We start from the raw sequence: 21379 nt of genomic DNA, 5'->3' as shown, positions 1-21379 counted from the left end.
GCTGGCAGAGGGGGGCAGTTGGGGGCGACCAGGCCGGCAGGGGGGGCAGTAAGAGATGACCAGGCCTGCAGAGGAGGGCAGTTGAGGGGGGACAGGACCTGCAGGGGAGGGCTGTTGGGGGTGACCAGGCCGGCAGGGGAGGGCAGTTGGGAGGAACCAGGCCAGCAGGGGAGGGCAATTAGGGGTGACCAGGCAGGCAGAGGAGGGCAGTTAGAGGCAACCGGGCCAGCAGGGGAGGGCAGTTGGGGTGATTGGGAGGGCAGGGGAAGGCAGTTGGGGCGACTGGGCCTGCAGGGGAGGGCAGTTGGGGGGGACGAGGCCACAGGGGAGGGCAGTTAGGGGCGACCGGGCTGGCATGGGAGGGAAGTTGGGGGTGACTGGGCTTGCAGGGGAGGGTGCCGGGGTTCATGTCCCAGAATCAAGAAGGGTTCAGGAATCTGGAAAAGGGGCTGCGCATAGATGACATAGGAATCCAGAGACTAATAAAGAGTCCGGAGATGAGATATAATTTTGAAAGGCATTGGGGGGTCAGAGGACCTTCAGCTAAAGGAACTGAAGAGTGCCTCCTTGTCTAGGACCCTTGCTTTTATTAACACAATTTGTCCTAAGGCAAGGTGGAGGTAATACACTTCAAAGGGTAAGGTTTCAAAGGGTACAGAGGCATTGTCAGTTTGGGGAATAGCCTACGGCTGTACAGGTGTTTGGCCAACAGGAGGCAATAACATGTAGATTAAGATGCCCTTTAACTGTCTTGCAGCCACAATCAGTTTCCTATTCAGGTTTGGGGAAATGCCTTTAGCCATTCCCAACAGGTGACTACATCTGTGACTCAACCCTGTTGAGTCCCCAAGTTTCATCAACCTTTTGATGAAACTCTTAAAATTATGACATGCTGGAATTGGTCTACAGCAGGAGGGCAGTTGGGGGTGATCGGGCTGGCAGGGGAGCAGTTAGGTGTCAATCAGGCCGGCAGAGGACTGATTAGGGCAGTGGTCCTCAAACTGCGGCTCGGCAAACCGCAGTTTGCCGTGAACCACATGCGGCTCTTTGGCCCCTTGAGTGTGGCTCTTCCACAAAATACCGGCTCTTCTGCAAAATACTGACTTTTGCGCATGGGCCACGGAGTTTCAATCGCACTGTGCATGTGCGCCCGAACGTGGTCTTTTGTGGAAGAGCCACACTCAAGGGGCCAAAGAGCCGCATGTGGCTCGGGAGCTGCACTTTGCCGATCATGGGGTTAAGGGGTGATCAGGCTGGCAGGCAGAAGCAGTTTAGGGCAATCAGGCAGGGTGGTAGGCGAGCGGTTAGGAGACAGCAGTTTCGGATTGTGAGAGGGATGTTTGACTGCCAGTTGGACATCCCCTGAGGAGTCCCAGATTGGAGAGGGTGCAGGCTGCACTGAGGGACACCCCCCCCCCCCTTCCGTGCACAAATTCCATGCACTGGCCTCTAATTATTAATAACAAACTACAACGTTCCCTAATGACTGATTACTATAATTGTGTTGCATTCATTTCCTTTATGTGCTTTACATGCAGGCACACCATTTCTCTCCACTAATACTAGCAGCAAATATTTTAGCAGCCGATTGCCACGTCATTAGTCTTGGACTGACTTGTTTGGTGTGTGCAACAGGAAATATTTTGCTTTCGGAGAACAAGAAAAATAGTTTTATTTGCATTATGCTCATTAATTTGTGCAGTTATGCAGTGTCTGGTAAGTTAATGTTCAAGAAAAAATATTAATTTTTATTAAAATGTTCTATTATTTTATGTTAATGATTACTCACTTTTTCAGCCCTTTGTAGTCAGCATGTCTCTATCGAAATAAACCTACGTTTCTATGAAAATTGAAGCTTTTGTTTTTTTTGCGGCCCACATAAACTTAAACCTTGTTTATTTGTCTTGTGTTAGTCTTTGAGTTTGACATGCTTGTTCTTAAGGCATGTTTTGATTTCTTCCTCGATATCATTATTAACCCATTCATTGTTTATTAACATGTTTTTAGCTTTCATGTGTTTATGAATTTTCACTTTTTTCCTTTTAATTGAGTTTTACTTTAATACCAATGTGGGTGGAGAAGATGCTTGATATGAAATCAGTCTTTTTAAATTTATTGAGACTTTTTTGTGGCCTTGTAAGAAATAATGCAAGCCCCCAAATTAAGGGTTCCTGGTAGGACACAAAACATACTCAGGAGCCAGGCCATAAGGCAAATGTCTTTACTCCTGCAGGAGGGTGCGCAGCACATGGTCTGAGAGTGCACACACACTGAGCAGGCAGTCTGCTCGGCTTTTAAATCCTGACGTACGTGACCTGTTCCTCACTCTTGATTGGAGCTCAGGCGCAGTTTTTTTGCAATTGGCTAATTCAAAGGGAGGGGTTGGCCTTTGCCGTTTTAAGATGATGGCCACCAGGGAGCTGCAAGTCATGTGGCCAACATGGTGGCTGCCAAGTCATGCAGTCCAAAGTGGTGGCTGTCTATACCAGCTGTGGGCAAACTACGGCCCGTGGACCGGATCCGGCCTGTTTGAAATGAATAAAACTAAAAAAAAAAAAAAAGACTGTACCCTTTTATGTAATGATGTTTACTTTGAATTTATATTAGTTCACACAAACACTCCATCCATGCTTTTGTTCCGGCCCCCCGGTCCAGTTTAAGAATCCATTGTGGCCCTCAAGTCAAAAAGTTTGCCCACCCCTGGTCTATACTATTCTTTGACAGAAAAAATGACTTGTTTATTCTCCCAATTCTCCACTTTTCTTTATTTAAGCTCTTTTCTTCAAACTTGGCTAACATTCACTGACTTTCCTGCTCTACAGTGTCTAGGAGAAGACTAATTTGCTGTTTGGTCAATACGGTTTCAATTAACCTTTGGATGTAACATCCCATCACTGTACCTCCTAATCAAAGGGGTGAATATGGATACCATCATTCCCTTCCACTTTCCAAACCATTGCTCTAGTGCAGTGGTTCTCAACCTTCTGGCCCTTTAAATACAGTTCCTCATGTTGTGACCCAACCATAAAATTATTTTCGTTGCTACTTCATAACTAATGTTGCTACTGTTATGAATCGTAATGTAAATATCTGATATGCAGGATGGTCTTAGGCAACCCCTGTGAAAGGGTCGTTCGACCGCCAAAGGGGTCGCGACCCACAGGTTGAGAACCGCTGCTCTAGTGTATCAGAGAAAGGATCCTCAATCCCAGGTTCCAGCTCACTCATCAGCTAAAGCTGCCAATGCCTTAGGGCCTCAGTGATGGTTCGTCTGCTGTGTTGTCAGGGATGAATGTGCAGCACTGACATATTCCTTCTTTTTCTGTCAGAATCATATCCAAGGCCAACCTGTTCTCCCAGGTCATCCTGCTCGTGGCATCTAGCTGTTCAGCTATCTCTTTAACTGCGTCGCATGTGTAGTTAACAAGCCTTTGCTGGTTCTAGTAAATATAATTAATCCAGCCACATTCTTGTTCACAGTGGTCCACCAGCACAGGACAGACTCAAACCCTGCGGCAATCTCATTTCTAGCCTTAAACTCCTTTGGCACCCCTCTTGGAATCCCAATGGAATCTGTGTATATATGGTGATCAAAGGAGCCCCTGGACACTCTCTCCTCTGTCCAGTCTGTCTGTCCATTTGAAAAGTTTACAATATGCCAAATGAAAGGGATAGCCAATTGTCTTAGAGCGCAAGTTACATTCCATTTGCTGGGCAAGGCCACAAGTAAGGGTCCCCCATGACAGCACCAGACATCAGCACGGGATGTCGACAGTGCAGCATGATTGGCTTCTGGGGATACTTGTCCATTTACGCATCCAGATAAATTTCTCATAAACTTCGAGTACTGTTCCCCCCTTGAGAGGCAGGAGGTATAGTTTACGTCGGAGGATGAGGGCCGGATCATTTGTGGGGGGGGGTCGTTGCTCTTTACCTCTGTTGGATTGGAACAGGGCAAGAGTCTTACAGGAAGGGTTTCCCCAGGCAGTTTCCTCCTGGTACAAGGCAAGCACATATTCCATCCCGTTAAGGTCTGAGATCCATCCGAATGGAAATGGGACCACTTGGTCTTCTGGCCTTCCTGCTGTGCAAGTGTAACAGTCGTTTTTATTTAGGGCGCATACAGAATATTTAATCCGTTCCACCTAGGCATTTGTTCCCTTATATCCTACTTCTATTTGCATAGTGGTGGCAGTCGCCTAGGGGATCTTGTCCTGTGACATCTCCTAAATCTAGTCCTAGCCAATCTTTTGACCTAAAGGCTGAAATATCCAAGTCATTCAAGTTATCTATAATCAATAACTTAATTGGGTAAGCATGATCCAGATTGTACACCTTTCTCCAGCTCACATTGTATGCCGCTACAATTTGTCAGATCCCTAAAGCAAATAGAACTTAGTACATGATGGTTATTAAGACAGCTCACAGTTTTTAGCGTCAATTTCAAGGGGATATGTCCTGGTATGGCTGTTAAGTTGATGTGTGTTTGCCCTTAACCCATGTGTGATGGGTCCAACCTTGCTCTGCAGTCTGAACAGCAGTCTCTGTGGTAAGCAAGACAGGTAGGGTCCTTCCCAGGAGGGTTCCAACTTGCTTCCCTTCCAAGTCTTGATTAGAACATAGTCTTCCGGTAGATGGTGATGAACTGGAAACTCAATAGGGCCTTGGGTCAGGGAGCCTTCTAACCTGAGAGAGATTAAAGTAGAAGAGATTCCCAGTACATAGTTCTTAAAAAATTTGGTTCCTAGTTTTCATTGTAGGAAGATCTTGATGCTTTCTAGGGCCTATTGGAATCACCTACAGCCACACCTTTTCTTAACACTTAAACCCTATGAAGGTTGTCAAACCCATTCTACCAAAAGATTATATAGCATTCAAAGTGACAAGAAGGTATTAAACACAAACATAAGCTAGTAAAACTTCAGTTCCCACAACTAAGGTTAGTTTTTTTTAATACCTGATTAATATATAATAATTTATAGAACTTTTGCTTCAAAAAAGGAAGAACCAAAATAAGGTTTATTTTCTAACTTTATGTGTCCTTGGATGCGGTCAGCAAATGACACTAATTGGATTTCTGCTATCAATGTCCCTGAGTACATTAATATAATCTATTTACTCTCTGTTTAGGGAGGCAAAATGCAAATCATTTACTCTTAAAGTGTCCTCGGTTTAGGAAAGATAAGATTTACTAGATGACTCCAATTGCTGTTTAACTGCAGGCAGTCCTCGGGTTACGTGGGACTCGTTTTGTGGTTACATCGCCATCTCCCATTTATTTATTAAAAAAAAAAGTTCTGTCATTTCGACGTATGTACATATATGCTTTATGTTTTTTATTATTTATTTACCACAAGTAAAGGTCAGGAATTGTTATCTTTCTTTTAATTTTTTTTACTGTTTCACTTCTTTACTGCTGTGTATGTGCTCCTTGTGAGTGACGTAGGTGCTTAAGTTGGGTTTCGACTTATGGTGAAAATTGAGTTAAGTCGTGCTGTACGAACAGATATCCGACGTAACCCGAGGACCTACTGTATTTCAATTTCCCTATTCCCTATCCTGGCTTACTGGTCTGTGTCATTTATTCAACTTCTTTTCAACATTTTTCTTAACAATCATTTTATAACTTTCACAAATATTTCTTTAGAAAACCTTACAACTTTCAGAAGTAACTAGCTTTAGAAACCACTTTCTTCAAAATGTATTTTCATGCCCCATGCTTACTCTATTATACCAAAACCATAATTTCTTTCCATAATTTTAGATTTTTTAACCCTTAGAAACCTTAATTTTTAGGTGGCATGTAAGTAATATTCCTCAGATTAGCAATGCATCCACATTTTAAGAGATATTTTAAATAAAATATAAGACTTATTCATTAACAGATTCAAGTCCATTCTCTATATTTTCCCTAAGAGGCAAACTCAAATTAATTAATGTTTCAGTATCCTGTTATTTCAAAATATTTAGGTGTTTACCATTTAACCCAGTAATGCTCCAAAGCCTTTAAGTTATCAAAGACTTTTGAAAATTATGTATAGGCCTATGAGGCTGGAGAAAAGGGCAGGGGAAGAAGGGAGCAGGCCCCGCAGCCTGTTCCCACACCTCTAGCTACTTGGATTCAAAACTGCCACATTTTCCCTTTGAGATAACGTGCTAAGGTGTGGGTGATGAGTTCAGTTTCTGATAGTACCCGGACTGTTAGGTGTAGAAAGTGTTCTTTGGGAAGGGGGTGAGAATGCTGGCCTTGGGAACTAAAGGCTCAGTGAGGGGTCCCTTCTTTTTTCTCTGTGACCCATATGCTCCCCCTCCTTTTCTGAGAATAGTATTCTCAAGATAAACATTAACTCGGGTCTACGTATACACTTGTGGGCCCAAAATGGATCTAGCTGGTCAGCTAAGCCACGTGGGTCTTTCATTTAACTCTCTCTCTTTTTTATTATTGTTTTTTACACTGCTTCAACTCCTTTTGCAACTTAGAAAAGTTGGTTCCTGGTAGTGCAGAGGCCTCAGGGCCGGTTGGAGCCTTATCAGGACAGCCCTCCTCCTGACAGGAAGGCTGGGATTGTAAATCGCCATCTTGGATGTTCCCTCAGATTGTCTCCGGGTCGCATAGGGAGGGGAAGGCAAAGCAAGGGATCCCCCTTCTTTGTCTACCCTTGTTCTCTTTTAGGCTTCTCTGCCTTTACAGGGAGAAGGACGACTGGCCCCTACCTCCAACAGAGAGCACACTCAATCTCCTCTTGAGTGACTGGACTTTTATTATTAACACTAGAGGCCTGGTGCACAAAAATTTGTGCACTCTGGGGAGGGGGGGAGGTCCCTCAGCCTGGCCTGTGCCCTCTCCCAGTCTGGGACCCCTCGGGGGATGACCACCTGCTGGCTTAGGCCTGCTCCCTGGGGGATTGGGCCTAAGCTGGCAATCAGACATCCCTCTGGCAGCCCAGGAGCCCTCGGGGGATGTCCACTTGCCAGCGGGGAGCAGGCCTAAGCTGCAGTCTGACATCCTTAGTGCTGCTGAGGAGGCGGGAGAGGCTCCCACCACCACCGCTGTACTGGCAGCTGTCAGCCTGGCTTGTTGCTGAGCAGAGCTCCCCCTGTGGGAGTGCACTGACCACCAAGGGGCAGCTCCTGCATTGAATGTCTGCCCCCTGGTGGTCAGTGTGTGTCATAGTGACCAGTCATTCCCAGTCTTTCTGCTGTTAGGGTCAGTTTGCATATTACCCTTTTGTTATATAGGATAAAGGCCTGGTGCATCTTTATCATAAACAAGCTCTCAAAAACCAGTAACAGAGACACTATAATAATGCAAGGAAACTGGAAAAAATAAAATGAAAAAATACAAGTGATGATTAAGCATTAAGCATATATGATGATTTTGCTGAGCAGTGATGAAGAATGATTTCTCTGCAGTGTCATAGTAAGCGGAATAAAGACACTGACACCTAATATTTTACAGTTTTGAATAGTATTGTACAGTTTGAATTCTCATAAACACTGGGAGGCAAATTAATGGGAAGGATCTATAATGAGGGGGAAAGCTAAGTTTTGGATCTATATATAAATTGAGTAGTTTTATCCAGAGCAATTCTAATTCATTGGAATTATTTCAACAAGTTAGTTGAATAAATTCAAAAGGATGATATAAAAGCATGTTTAATGCAAAGGAAATGTGTGGCACCTAAAACACTACTTGCCTATCAATGTCTGAGCACCACCAAAAGGGTGTGCACTAACTCTATTAGTAGCAGATGATAGTGTAGGGAGAACAGTCAGTCATACTGTGATCTGTATATATGGGGCCTGGTGGGTACCAGAAATATTGAGGGGACACTTTACTTTGCAATATACCTGAAACTAATACAAAATAATATTGAATCTAATCTGATCTATAATAATAAAAGTGTAATATGCTCATTAGATCGGACAGCCGTACGACCTTCCAGACGAAGCTGTGGCTCCGAGGGCTGAGCCCTTGCATGAATTTCGTGCATCAGGCCTCTAGTTGAAAAATAAAAAGACGCTATATGACATGGGGGGAGGGTAAAATGAAAAGGAAAGCAAAGGTACATAAAGTAATAACTACATACTTAACATATTTCTAAGTCACCTAAAATCTAAAAAAGATTATTTTTAATGAATACATTTTAAATTTATGATAATAAGTAAAATAAAAATATATGGGAGCCCTGGAGGAGGCCTCGAAATGGCACGTCTAGGGCTTCGGTATTAAGGTCTCCAGCTTTCCATCTCCTGGATTCAGTCCTAACAGCAACAAGGACAACAGTCAACATGCTGCTTACAGTTCTCGCCATGCCACCCACTAGGTCACCTTGGAAATGAGCTTTCTCATTCCTGTTAGATTGTCAGTGAGTGTCCATGGCTACGCCCAAGAGGCATCTCTGAGCTGTTCTGAAGACTGGTGGGTGTTTCAGATGGTAGCAGAAGCAACAGCATGTGTGCTATTCTGGCATCCCATGCCTGTCACCAGGGGCTATATATATATTTTAAAAATACACACACACACATACACACACACACGCGCACTAATAAAAAGGTAATATGCTAATTAGACTGGGAGACCTTCCGGACATCCTTCCAGACGTCCTTCTAGACAAAGCCATGGTGGTGGGGCCAAGGCAGAGGTGGTTAGGGGCGATCAGGTTAGGAGGGGAGGGCAGTTGGGGGTGATCAGGCTGGCAGAGGGGGTCAGTTGGGGGCGAGCAGTCTGGCAGAGGGGGCCAGTTGGGGGCGATCAGGCTCGTGGGGGTGGAAGTTGGGGGCGAGCAGGCCGACAGTGGTTGCAAGTTAGGGGCAAGAAGGCCGGCAGGCAGAGTGGTTAGGGGCGATCAGACAGGCAGGCAGGTGAGCGGTTAGGAGCCAACAGTCCTGGATTGTGAGAGGGATGTCCGACTGCCGGTTTAGGCCCGATTCCAGGGATCGGGCCTAAACCAGCAGTCGGACATCCCCCGAGGGGTCCCAAATTGGAGAGGGTGCAGGCCGGGCTGAGGGACACCCCAACCCTCCATGCACGAATTTCGTGCACCGGCCACTAGTATATATATTTAATTTCAGAGAGAAGGGGAGAGGGAGAGAGAGATACAAACAACAATGATGAGAGACAGTCATTGATCGACTACCTCATGCATGCCCCACACTGAGGATTGACCTCTCCTGGTTCGTAGGTTGATGCTCAATCACTGAACCATGCTGGCTGTGCCTATATTTTTATTTTTATTTATTTATTTATTTATTTTTATTAAATCTTTATTGTTCAGATTATTACATTTGTTCCTCTTTTTTTCCCCTCATAACTCCCCTACTTCTAGCTCCCACCCCACCCTCCGCCCTCACTCCCCACCCACTGTCCTCATCCATAGGTGCACGATTTTTGTCCACTCTCTTCCCGCATCTCCCACACCCCTTTTCCCCCCAAGAATAGTTAGTCCATTCCCTTTCTATGTCCCTGATTCTATTATAATCACCAGTTCATTCTGTACATCAGGTTATTTATTCACTTGATTCTTAGATTCACTTGTTGATAGATGCATATTTGTTGTTCATAATTTGTATCTTTACCTTTTTCTTCTTCTTCTTCTTAAAGGATACCTTTCAGCATTTCATATAATACTGGTTTGGTGGTGATGAACTCCTTTAGCTTTTCCTTATCTGTGAAGTTCTTTATCTGACCTTCAATTCTGAATGATAGCTTTGCTGGATAAAGTAATCTTGGTTGTAGGTTCTTGGTATTCATCACTTTGAATATTTCTTGCCATTCCCTTCTGGCCTGCAAAGTTTCTGTTGAGAAATCAGCTGACAGTCATATGGGTACTCCCTTGTAGGTAACTGAGTTTCTTTCTCTTGCTGCTTTTAAGATTCTCTCTTTGTCTTTTGCTCTTGGCATTTTAATGATGATGTGTCTTGGTGTGGTCCTCTTTGGATTCCTTTTGTTTGGGGTTCTCTGCGCTTCCTGGACCTGTAAGTCTATTTCTTTCACCAGGTGGGGGAAGTTTTCTTTTCTTTTTTTTTTTTTTATAGCAAAGGTGGAGATTTATTGAAGAACAAGTACAGACTCCCACATGGGGAGAGGGAAAGAGTCCCACAGAATGGACTCCCAAGTAGGGAGGAGGCAAGGGTCCCCGGGGGAAGTTTTCTGTCATTATTTCTTCAAATAGGTTTTCAATATCTTGCTGTCTCTCATCTTCTGGTACCCCTATAATTCTGATGTTGGTACGTTTGAAGCTGTCCCAGAGGCTCCTTACACTATCTTCGTATTTTTGGGTTCTTTTTTCATTTTGCTTTTCCGGTTGGGTGTTTCTCGCTTCTTCGCATTTCAAATCTTTGACTTGATTCTTGCGCTCCTCTGGTCTGCTGTTGGGAGTCTGTATAATATTCTTTATTTCAGTCAGTGTATGCTTACTTTCTAGATGGTCCTTTATCACACCATCGAGTGGCTCGTTAGATTTCCTGTACATCTCATCAAGTTTATCGACAGACTCTAGAAGCCTCTTGAGAGACCTCAAAAGTGTGGTTCTGAACTCAATATCCTCCCTTGATAGTTTTGTTCTGTTTCTTTGTCTCCTCATTTTTTACGCTTTCTTGGTACACCCCCTAGTGGTCTTTGTGCGCAGTCTTGTTGTAGTTAAGCCTTGATTGTTGTAGTTAATACTAGAGGGATTTGACCTCTAGGCCGACTGTCTGTGATAATCAGCTGTGTCTGCAGTGGAAGAACTTGTGTCCTCTAGGGAGGTGCTAATCTAGCCTTTGCCTGAGGCTATCCGGCAAATGCCTCTGTGCAGGGCTTGGGCGGGGCGGGTCCCACGGGATCAACAGGGAGCAGTTATGGCTGCTCTCAGTCCGTCCCCACGGGCTCTGCCTCTCTGTCCCAGCAACCGCTGCAAACCTCGGAGGGACCGTAGCCAGATAGTCCTGCTTCTCCTGTTTGAGTCTGGGTCCCTAGAGACTCGCCCGGATCTGGAGCTCAGAGTCTGAGGCTCCCTCCGGATTGAAACAGACAACCACGCCCTCAGCCACCAGCCCTCGCCTCGCGCACTCCGCACCTTAGTATTTTACTTCAGCACTGTGTCTCCTCTTATTCTCGGTTCCTCCTAGCTGTAGAACTTCCATTCAGCCAGCCTTCCTGTGGTTCTGGATGATGTCCGTTCCGTCTTTTAGTTGTATTTTTGAAGTGGTTGTTCGAGGCAGCAAACTCTGGCGTTAACCTATGCCGCCATCTTTGCCTATATTTTTTTAAGTCATTTTTTTTTATCTTTTCTTCTTAAAGAAGTGTTTTAAACATTTTTTTTAGTACTGGTTTTGTCTAGGAAACACTTTATCTTTTCTTTGATTCTAAATAATAGGCTTGATGAATAGAGCAATCTTTGTTGTACTGGTGAGTCCTTGCTTTTCATCACTTTAAATATTTTATGCCAATTCTTTTTGGACTGCAAAATTTCTGTTGAGAAAACAGCTGTTAGTCTTATTTAAACTCCCCTGTACTTAACTAACTTCTTTTTGCTTTTTGCTTGTAAGATTCTCACCCTAGCCAGTTTTGCTTAGCGGATAGAGTGTTGGCCTGTGTACTGAAGAGTCCTGGGTTCAATTCTGGCCAAGGGCACATGTCCAGGTTATGGGCTGGATCTCCAGTAGGGTGTGTGCAGGAGGCAGCCGATCAGTGATTCTCTCTCATCATTGATGTTTCTATCTCCCTCTCCCTTTCTGAAATCAATAAAAATATATTTTTTAAAAAGATTCTCTCTTTGTCTATAACCTTTGGCATTTTAATTATGATATGTCTTGTTTTGGGCCTCTTTTCTATGCTTCCTGGACTTGTATATTTCCTTCTCCTTTTTGGGGAAGTTTTCAGTCATTATTTCTTCAACTAGGTTTTTAATTCCTTGCTCTCACTCTTCTCTTTCTGGTATCTTTATTATGTGAATTTTTGTATGCTTGATATTATCTTAGGAGAATCCCTTCAACTACTCATTCTTAGAAAAAAAAAATATTTTTTGCTGTTCCTATTGGTTGTTTTCCATAACCTTGTGTTCCAAATTACTTTTTTTTTTTAAGATTTTTTTTTTAAATTAAATCTTTATTGTTCAGATTATTACATTAGTTACTCTTTTTTCCCACCATAACTCCCCTCCACCCAGTTCCAACCCCACCCTCTGCCCTCACTCCCCACCCACTGTCCTCATCCATAGGTGCACGATTGTTGTCTAATCTCTTCACTCACCCCCACACCCCTTTCTCCCCCCGCCCAAGAATAGTCAGTCCATTCCCTTTCTATGTCCCTGATTCTATTACAGTCACCAGTTCATCAGATTATTTATTCACTTGATTTTTAGATTCACTTGTTGATAGATGTGTATTTGTTGTTCATAATTTGTATCTTTACCTTTTTCTTCTTCTTCCTCTTCTTAAAGGATACCTTTCAGCATTTCATATAATACTGGTTTGGTGGTGATGAACTCCTTTAGCTTTTTCTTATCTGTGAAGCTCTTTATCTGGCCTTCACTTCTGAATGATAGCTTTGCTGGATAAAGTAGTCTTGGTTGTAGGTTCTTGGTATTCATCACTTTGAATATTTCTTGCCATTCCCTTCTGGCCTGCAAAGTTTCTGTTGAGAAATCAGCTGACAGTCGTATGGGTACTCCCTTGTAGGTAACTGATTTTCTTTCCCTTGCTGCTTTTAGGATTCTCTCTTTGTCTTTTGCTCTTGGCATTTTAATTATGATGTGTCTTGGTGTGGTCCTCTTTGGATTCCTTTTGTTTGGGGTTCTCTGCGCTTCCTGGACTTGGAAGTCTATTCCTTTCACCAGGTAGGGGAAGTTTTCTGTCATTATTTCTTCAAATAGGTTTTCAATATCTTGCTCTCTCTCATCTTCTGGCACCCCTATAATTCGGATGTTGGTACGCTTGAAGCTGTCCCAGAGGCTCCTTACACTATCTTCATATTTTCGGATTCTTTTTTCATTTTGCTTTTCCGGTTGGGTGTTTTTTGCTTCTTCGTATTTCAAATCTTTGACTTGATCCTTGCGACCCTCTGGTCTGCTGTTGGGAGTCTGTATAATATTCTTTATTTCAGTCAGTGTATGCTTAATTTCTAGTTGGTCCTTTATCACAACATCGAGGGTCTCATTAGATTTCTTGAGGATCTCACTACATTTATCGGCGGTCTTACCAGTCTTTCGAGGGCTTCTAAACAGTTCTTTAAAGACCTTAAAAGTGTGGTTTTGAACTCTATATCCAACAGTTTGCTTTCCTCCAATTCTGTCGTTTGTGTCCTGTTTCTTTGTCTCGGCATTTTTTTATGCTTCGCTGTGTCGATAGAGTGCCTTTCTGTGCTAAGTGTCCCAATTACCTAAGGTAGACACTCTTGGTGCACCCCCTTGTGGGCTTTGTGCACAGTCTTGTTGTGGTTAAGCCTTGATTGTTGTAGTTATCACTGTGAGGAATTGACCTCCAGGTCAGTTGGCTGTGAGAATCAGCTGTGTCTGCGGTGGGAGAACTTCTGTGCTGGAGACACCCCTCTGGGGCTAGACTTGCTTCGATGGGGCTTTGGTGCTCACTGAGTTTGCCTCCTGAGTGTGTCTTTTATGGTTCCACGGAGCTTAAAGCTGGATGGTCCCACTTTGACCTCTGGGCTTCCTGGCTCCTGGATCTCTAGGGAGGTGCTAATCTAGCCTTTGCCTGAGGCTATCCAGCAAAAGCCTCCCTGCAGGGCTTGGGCGGGGCGGGTCCCACGGGATCAACAGGGCGGGGTTAGCAATTATGGCTGCTCTCAGTCTTGCCCTCAGAGGCTCTGCTTCTCAGTGTCCCAGTAGTCGCTGCAAGCCCCACGGAGAGAAAGCTGCCCTAGGGTTCTGAGCGATGCCAGACAGTCCCGCTTCTCCCGTATGAGTCTGGGTCCTTAGAGACTCGCCCGGAACTGGAGCTCAGAGCCTGAGACTCCCTCCCGATTGAAAACAACCGCGCCCTCAGCCTCCAGCCCGCTCCACATGCACTCCGAACCTTAGTATTTTACTTCAGCACTGCGCCTCCTCTGAGCCTCGGTATGCTTTTCTCTTTCCTCCTAGTTGTAGAACATCCACTCAGCCAGCTTTCCTGTGGTTCTGGATGATGTCCGTTCCGTCTTTTAGTTGTATTTTTGAAGTGGTTGTTCGAGGCAGCAAACTCCCGTGTTTACCTATGCCGCCATCTTGGTTTTTCCCCCTCCAAATTACTTATTTGATCTTCTGCTTCATTGAATTTGCTTTTTATTCTTTCTTGTGTATTTTTCTTTTCAGATATTGTATTCTTCAGTTGTTTTTTTTTTTAAATGATCTTTATGTCCTTTGTGTGTTTTTTGAAGTTCTCACTGAGTTCATCTCTTCTTTCCCTAAGTTAATGAAACATCCTTATAACCATTGGTTTGAATTCTGTATCTGGTATATTGCTTGCCTCCCTTTTGTCTAGTTTTTTTTTTTTCTGGAGTTTTGTCCTGTTCTTTCATTTGGGATGTTTCTTTTTCTTCTCATTTTGGTCCACTCCCTGTTTTTTTTATTTTTTTATTTATTTGGTTGATCTGCTGTGTCTCTTGTACTTGACAGAGGTACCTTATGTATAAGGTGTCCTGTGGGGCCAAGTGGTGCAGTCACCCTGGTCATCTGAGCTGGGTCCTTCATGGGTTTTTCTTGTGTGGGTTGTGTGTGCCTTCTTGTTGTAGTTGAGCCTTGATTGCTGTTGGCACGTCAGTGGATGTGATTGACCTTCTGACTGACTAGTTATGAGGGCTGGTCGTAACTACAACAGAGAAACTGTTGTTTGGCAGCTGACCCTGTTGGTGCCAGCCATGTTTGTCCTTCAGGAGCATTGTTTGTGGAGCTGGTTGGATGGTGCTCTTGTGTGGTCTGTAGCTGGCCATTGGTATGTTGCCTCTAGAGACTTTTGGGAGGTGGTTTGGTGCAGGCCCAGGTCAACTGTTGCTTGTTTCTGGCTTGGGGCCTCTTGGTAGGAGCTACAGAGTGATCTATGGTTGGTTGCCATTTTTGCTGGGCTTGAGGCACCTAGGAGAGGCTACACTGAGAACAGAAGCCGGCTGCCACTTTCTGTCGGTTTGGCCTATTTGGGCACTACAGTATGAGCTGAGGCCAGCTGCCACTTGTGCTCGGCTTGCGGCTGCTTAGTTGAAGGTATGTTTCAGCCCAAGATGGCCGCTGCTTATGCCAGGTTTGGAGCCACCTGATGGGAATTACAGTGCAAGTTTATACTGGTTGCCCCTTTTGCTCTGCTTGGAGCTGCTTGTTAAGAGCGATAAGGCACGCTAAGGCCAGCCACTGCTTGTTTAGAGTTTATGCACCTTTGTGAGATTTCGGAAAGGTGTGCTGTATGATCTGAAGCAGGTTGTTCCTGCAGAGGAGCCTCGAGGATCAGGTTCAGAGTTGGGTGAGATAGAGTCTCAGGGGATCACCAGGATGGAGTGAATGGTTTCAGCCAGGTTAATGGAGAGCACAGATTTGGCATTTGCCTATACTGAGTCTGTTTGTGGGCTTGCCTATGCTGAGTTCACAAAGGAACAGTGGCACTTGCCAGAATTTTTGTTGTCCCTAGAGAGAGTTTCTCTAAACCTTGCTCCTCCAGCCCTTATTCTGAAATTTGTCCTTGGTGTTTCTTGAGCTGCTGCCCTTGTGCTGGAGCTTACTACAAGTGAATTTGTGGTCTAGTGAGTGTGTGGGTTTTTAAAGAGATTCACCTCAGTCTCCAGCTGCTCCCTATCTTTTATGGATGCAATGTGTACTGTTTTTCAGTGAAGTTCTCACTGAGTTGGGGACCCTCTTCTTGGCACTGATACCTCAAGTTTGGGAGCCTGATGTGAGGCTGGGACCCCTTGTTCCTCAGGAGGAATCACTGCAGTCTAGATATTCCTCTTGATTCCTAACCACCATGCCCTGGGTGTGGGACTTGCGTGTTCCACATCTCCACCCCTCCTAACAGTTTCAGTGTGGCTTCTTTATATCCTTAGTTACAGGGGTTCTGTTCAGCTGCTTCTCATGTATGGTGATTGTATAATCTAGTTGTAGTTTTGATGTGGTCATGGGAGTAGACGAGCACAGCGTTACCTACTCCACCGTCTTTACTGGAAGCCTCTAGATTTTATTTTTATAAGAAAGTACATTACTAAAAATATGTCTTGAAGAAAGATGTGAATAATTTTGGTCAGTTCATTCTGGTTTACTGATGTTGTTTGTATGTTTTATGGTGTTTTCTCTCCCAGAAAGAATTATCTCTGTAAATAATATTGTTGGGCTTTATCCCAGCTTTAAATTTTGTTGTTATAGTGTATGTGAAAGCATCTTAAGTAATAACTTTGTACATGCATGCTTCTCTATAAAACTGTAAGGTCATGATCTTTTTGTACTCTTTGTCAGTATCAGACTTTCTCACTTCTATTTTTCTGGAGGAAAAGGGAATGAAAAAAAATTCTGTAGCTTTTGTAAGCTTTGGGTACACAGTGACTTAAGTGTTGACATAGCTCTGATTGACACAGACATTAACCCCTTTCAACAGGCCTTACATTGTGCGCTGCAGTTGAATGTCAACAGGGATTGCCTTCACATAGCCAAGCGTCTTGCCTACAATGTGTGTTCGTTCCACTTCCAATAACGGCACTACCAATGTTAGCTGTTAACACTTTCCATAGCTGATGATTTCACCTACCTGTTTTTTCTTTACCCTTCTTTCTTGTTAAGTCATTTACCACTATTTCAGTGACTAAATTTGGAAAAGTTGTTAACCTCATTGACCTATGCAGGTGTTTGAAACTGGGTTGTAGAGAATTGGGAAAGAAGTGAGCTTGGTACTTAAAATGCTTTTGGAATGAACAGTATTTTTATGGTTCATTATAGTTCTGCAATGGCTCTGTTTGTTACTGGTGAGCATTCTCAAGTTTTAAACACTGTAGAAATGGTTCTTATAGCGTCCCTTTGCTGGTCAGTTTAACTTTAAAGATTTTTTTAAAAACTTATTTTGATTTTATTTTTAATGGAATCACTTCAATCTTGACATTGCTTAGTATGATATTTTTATTATTGTAATTTCTTATTGGGGTACTATCTTTTCTTCTTTTCTGTACTTTTCTTCCTCCACTAATACCTCCCTCCCTTTTTCTACCTTTCTTTCTTTCAGTTCGGGGAGTCAGAACAGACTTTCTAGAGGAGATGATGCCTGACCTAAGAATGAAAGGACAAGTAGGGTTTAACTAGCCATGAGAGATGGACAGGGTAGAGAAGACTGCATAAGAAGAGGTTAAGGGGTAAATGCTGAATAGTGAGGGGTTTAGATAACTGAAGAATGCCAATTTATCCTGAGTTCTAAATTTTTTAGTTAGAGAAAAATAATGTCATGGATACATGATACCAGTATTGCACCCTATTATATTAAATTAAGGATAATTTTTGGTGAAATTTTTTGTATGATATGTTTGTATTTCTGTGAATTTCCCATATCTTTTCTCTCCCTTCCCCTTAGTTCTATTTAGTAATATCTTCAATTATTTTGAAGTGTCTTTATTTTGTCATGGCTTATGCAAAGTGAGGAGCTGCCATACTTGTTTCCTTTTGGGAATAAACATAACAAGTTATTGATATTTTACAGATTATCTCAATACTTTTTAAAGACAATGTAATACTGAATAATGTGGATCCTGATGGGCTAACTGCAAGGTTCTGCGAGCCCTGGTAGTTACTTTCTGACTCTTTAATAGGCTCTGTTTTTGCTGCTTGAGGAGGAAAGCTGATTTGGGGTTTTCTTTTTTGTCTTGGTTCTAGCACATGCAAATGACAATTCAGGCTCTCCAGGATGAATTACGGATTCAAAGGGACCTAAACCAGCTGTTTCAGCAAGACAGTAGCAGTAGGACTGGTGAACCTTGTGTGGCAGAGCTGACGGAGGAGAACTTTCAGAGGCTACATGCTGAACATGAAAGACAGGCCAAAGAGCTATTTCTTCTTCGAAAGACTCTGGAGGAAATGGAACTGCGTATTGAGACTCAGAAGCAAACCCTGAATGCTCGGGATGAATCTATCAAGAAACTTCTGGAGATGTTGCAGAGCAAAGGACTTTCTGCTAAGGCTACTGAGGAAGACCATGAGAGAACAAGACGACTGGCAGAGGCAGAGATGCACGTCCACCACCTAGAAAGCCTTTTGGAGCAGAAGGAAAAAGAGAACAACATGTTGAGAGAGGTGAGTGACCATTTTTTCAATTGTTATTACTTACTGTCTTTTTATCGTGATTAGTCAGCATCTTGCTTGGCCTAAATAAATTTATGTGCTCCACCAAGGTAGTGGAAGGGAAATTTTTCTTTGGTATTTTAAGTGGTTCACTGGTTTCTGTTCTGATTTGCTTTCTCGTATGAGATAACAGTGACTGGTATGTGTACTGGCTTGATAACTTTCTGGGTCTTTCTTTTCCCCTCCTGGTTTCTATAGACACATTTTGTTGCTAGAGAGGCACAGCATTTTTTGTATTTGTTACTCATCTTTTGATTTGTTCAGAGACACACATGCAACAAAATCAGAATCAGAGTAGCTAACTATTGGTCAATTTTAAAATATTAATAAGAGAAAGTAAGTAGTAACTTCAATTTAGGTGTGCTCATAAAGTCCTTGACAGCAGTGACAGATGTTTGCCTTATGGTTTCCATGGAAACTGTTGCCTTAATATAAAATATATGTGCTAAATATATGTGATAAAAATCATTTGCTGCCATGGAGGCATAGTGAGAAAGAAGGACATATAGGCATACTGTCACTTATAGAAAGAAAACTCAGACTTTAGCTGACCATTGTGGTTGTTAAGTTTTCACTTTTCTAGATAATGCTTCATTTTAAGAAAGCATAAGTAAAACATTTTTCTTACATTGAATTAAAAAAATTGATAACTTTATTCTCTACATGTGGTCACAGACTTCAGATAACTTTCATATCTGGATAGGGAAAAACAACAACTTAGAACTGTGTTAATGCCAGTGTGAATAATTCCTTCTTAAATGAAATGTAAGGAAGGAGATTTAAAAAAAAAGGAATATTCCCAAGACAGCAAAATGGCAACTTTAAGAGAATACTTTTAAATTTATAGTCTGTTTCACAGTTTCTCCTTTTGCAAAAAATCAGAAGTATCTACACTGAGGACATTTTTATTTCTTAAAGAGAAATTCATTTTTTTAAATAATAATTTTATTACAGAGTAAATCCATTGTAGTTTAGTATAGTAAAATTAGAAAATATATTAGCAAAAACTTTAAACCCAAGGTATCAGTACCTAGTGATAAATGTCAGTTTTCCTATGTGTATGCAGTTATGCATAATGTAATGTCACCCACTTTCTTAATAATTTGTCTTGATTGTCTGTCTTTGTCAATACATGCAAAGTTTTATAATTTCAAATGCATTTATAACGTTCCATTGCATTTATTTGAATATCTCTTACTGTTGAAAATTTAGACCACTATTAACTTTTCAGTATTATCAACTGTGCTGTACTAAATTTCTTTAATCATTTATCCCTATATATTAATTTTTTTAGGATAAATTCCTATAAATTTTGCTCAGTCAAATAATATGTACATTTTTGAAACTTGTCTTTAAAAAAAATTTTTTTTTATTGATTTCATAGAGGAAGGGAGAGGGAGAGAGAGATAGAAACATTAGTGATGAGAGAGAATAATTGATTGGCTGCCTTCTACATTCCTCCTACCTGGGATCGAAGCTGCAATCTGAGCATGTGCTCTGACCGGGTATCAAACCTGTGACCTCCTGGTTCTAGGTTGATGCTCAACCACTGAGGCATGCCAGCCAGGCTATCTTGTCTTTTAGAGTGATTAGACCTGTTGATCCTTCCAACACATACTGACTATATTGTTATGATTAATCTGTAGCAGTGTATATTTTATGCTCTTCAAATTACCATCACATCATACTGTCTTAGAAAGTTTTATGTAAATGCCCATGTTATAAACACATCCTGAGTTTCTTTCAGTTTATTTTATTTTTATTTTATTTTATTTTTTAAAAATATATTTTATTGACTTTTTACAGAGAGGAAGGGAGAGAGATAGAGAGTCAGAAACATCGATGAGAGAGAAACATCGATCAGCCGCCTCCTGCACATCCCCCACCAGGGATGTGCCTGCAACCCAGGTACATGCCCTTGACTGGAATCGAACCTGGGACCTTTCAGTCCACAGGCCGACGCTCTATCCACTGAGCCAAACCGGTTTCGGCCTTTCAGTTTATTTTAAAGACTGTATATTTCAATGAGATAATCCAGAGTCTGGCCATAGTACATCAAACAGCATGCAACATGAAAACTATACCAGCATCATGATGAACTTTGAGTGTTACATTTTTACTGCTTCTCTTCTGAATATTTCAACCTATGCCCATTTAATTTTGAGTTTGGGGGTTAATAAATAGTAAATAGCTAAGTGTTATGAAAAGTCACCATGTTACTCTGGCAGAGAACAATCAGAATTTTGGTAAATTTGAAAAGGTGGTAGGAAATCCATGAATTTATGACCGTTTTTCAAATAAACTCTACAGATAACAAGCCTCACTCATGTACCTCATGTGGAAAGAAATATAGGCCTTGTTGGGGAGATCCAAAATGATGCAGGAGTAGGTGGTGGATGTACACTTGCTGCCTCCGAGTACCAAACTGGAATTATATCTAAAATTATAGAATAGTCTTCTTGAATAACCATCCTGAAGACTGCTGAAGAGAAGTCTTACAACCAAGAATTTACAGAAGCAGCCACACTGAAACTGAATCTGGGACAGACTAAACTTTGTGGCTCTAGAACAGGGGCCATTATCTCCTCACATGCCTGAATGGAGCAGAGTCCTGCCTTCACTTGGCTAAATATTGGTCTGTTGAGTGATCAAGCCTCATCCTGATGACTTCCTGAGACTCTGCCCCAACACAAAGGTGTGCAAGCATACAGATAGACTTGGTAGGCCAGGGAACATTTACTGAGTGGCCTTAGACCCAGCACTGGCACCAAGTTTGAACCTGTATCAGTTTGGTAAGCACCAGTTGCCCTTACCTGGTGACCCACTATGAACCTACTTCATACAATTTGAGTACAGCCAGAGGCTCTTTCAGTGACTGAGCCTATCAGGCAACAAACAGGCAGAAGTAGATTTCAGAGGCCTGGTGCTAGTAAAAGCCTACTGTGGTGAGTAGCTTGGTCCTTCCTGCATACACCCAGGTCCAGCAGAGGCAACCACAAACTGTCGATCCCTTGTAGTTACAAACAGGTTGCCGAGGGCCAGTCATAGGCAGCGTCTGACTTTGGCCTGCACCAGAGTCCCTCCTGTGAGGCCCCAAATCCAACACA

At 42.6% G+C, this 21379-nt stretch overlaps 1 protein-coding gene across 6 annotated transcripts in view; it reads left to right on the top strand.

The window, feature by feature from the left end:
• Positions 1–21379, top strand: part of ERC1 (ELKS/RAB6-interacting/CAST family member 1) — a 503328-nt gene that overhangs the window by 77027 nt on the left and 404922 nt on the right. For all 6 annotated transcript variants that reach the window (XM_070409489.1, XM_070409487.1, XM_070409488.1 and 3 more), the window contains exon 3: positions 17808–18224. In XM_070409489.1, the coding sequence (XP_070265590.1) occupies positions 17808–18224 (417 nt within the window). The remainder of the gene's footprint in view (positions 1–17807; positions 18225–21379) is intronic.

Source organism: Myotis yumanensis, unplaced genomic scaffold (assembly GCF_028538775.1).
Source record: "Myotis yumanensis isolate MYYU_CA2020_CCGP unplaced genomic scaffold, mMyoYum1.0.hap1 SCAF_3, whole genome shotgun sequence".
Classification (NCBI taxonomy): Eukaryota; Metazoa; Chordata; class Mammalia; order Chiroptera; family Vespertilionidae; genus Myotis; species Myotis yumanensis.
This window is presented reverse-complemented; position numbering and strand designations above follow the sequence as displayed.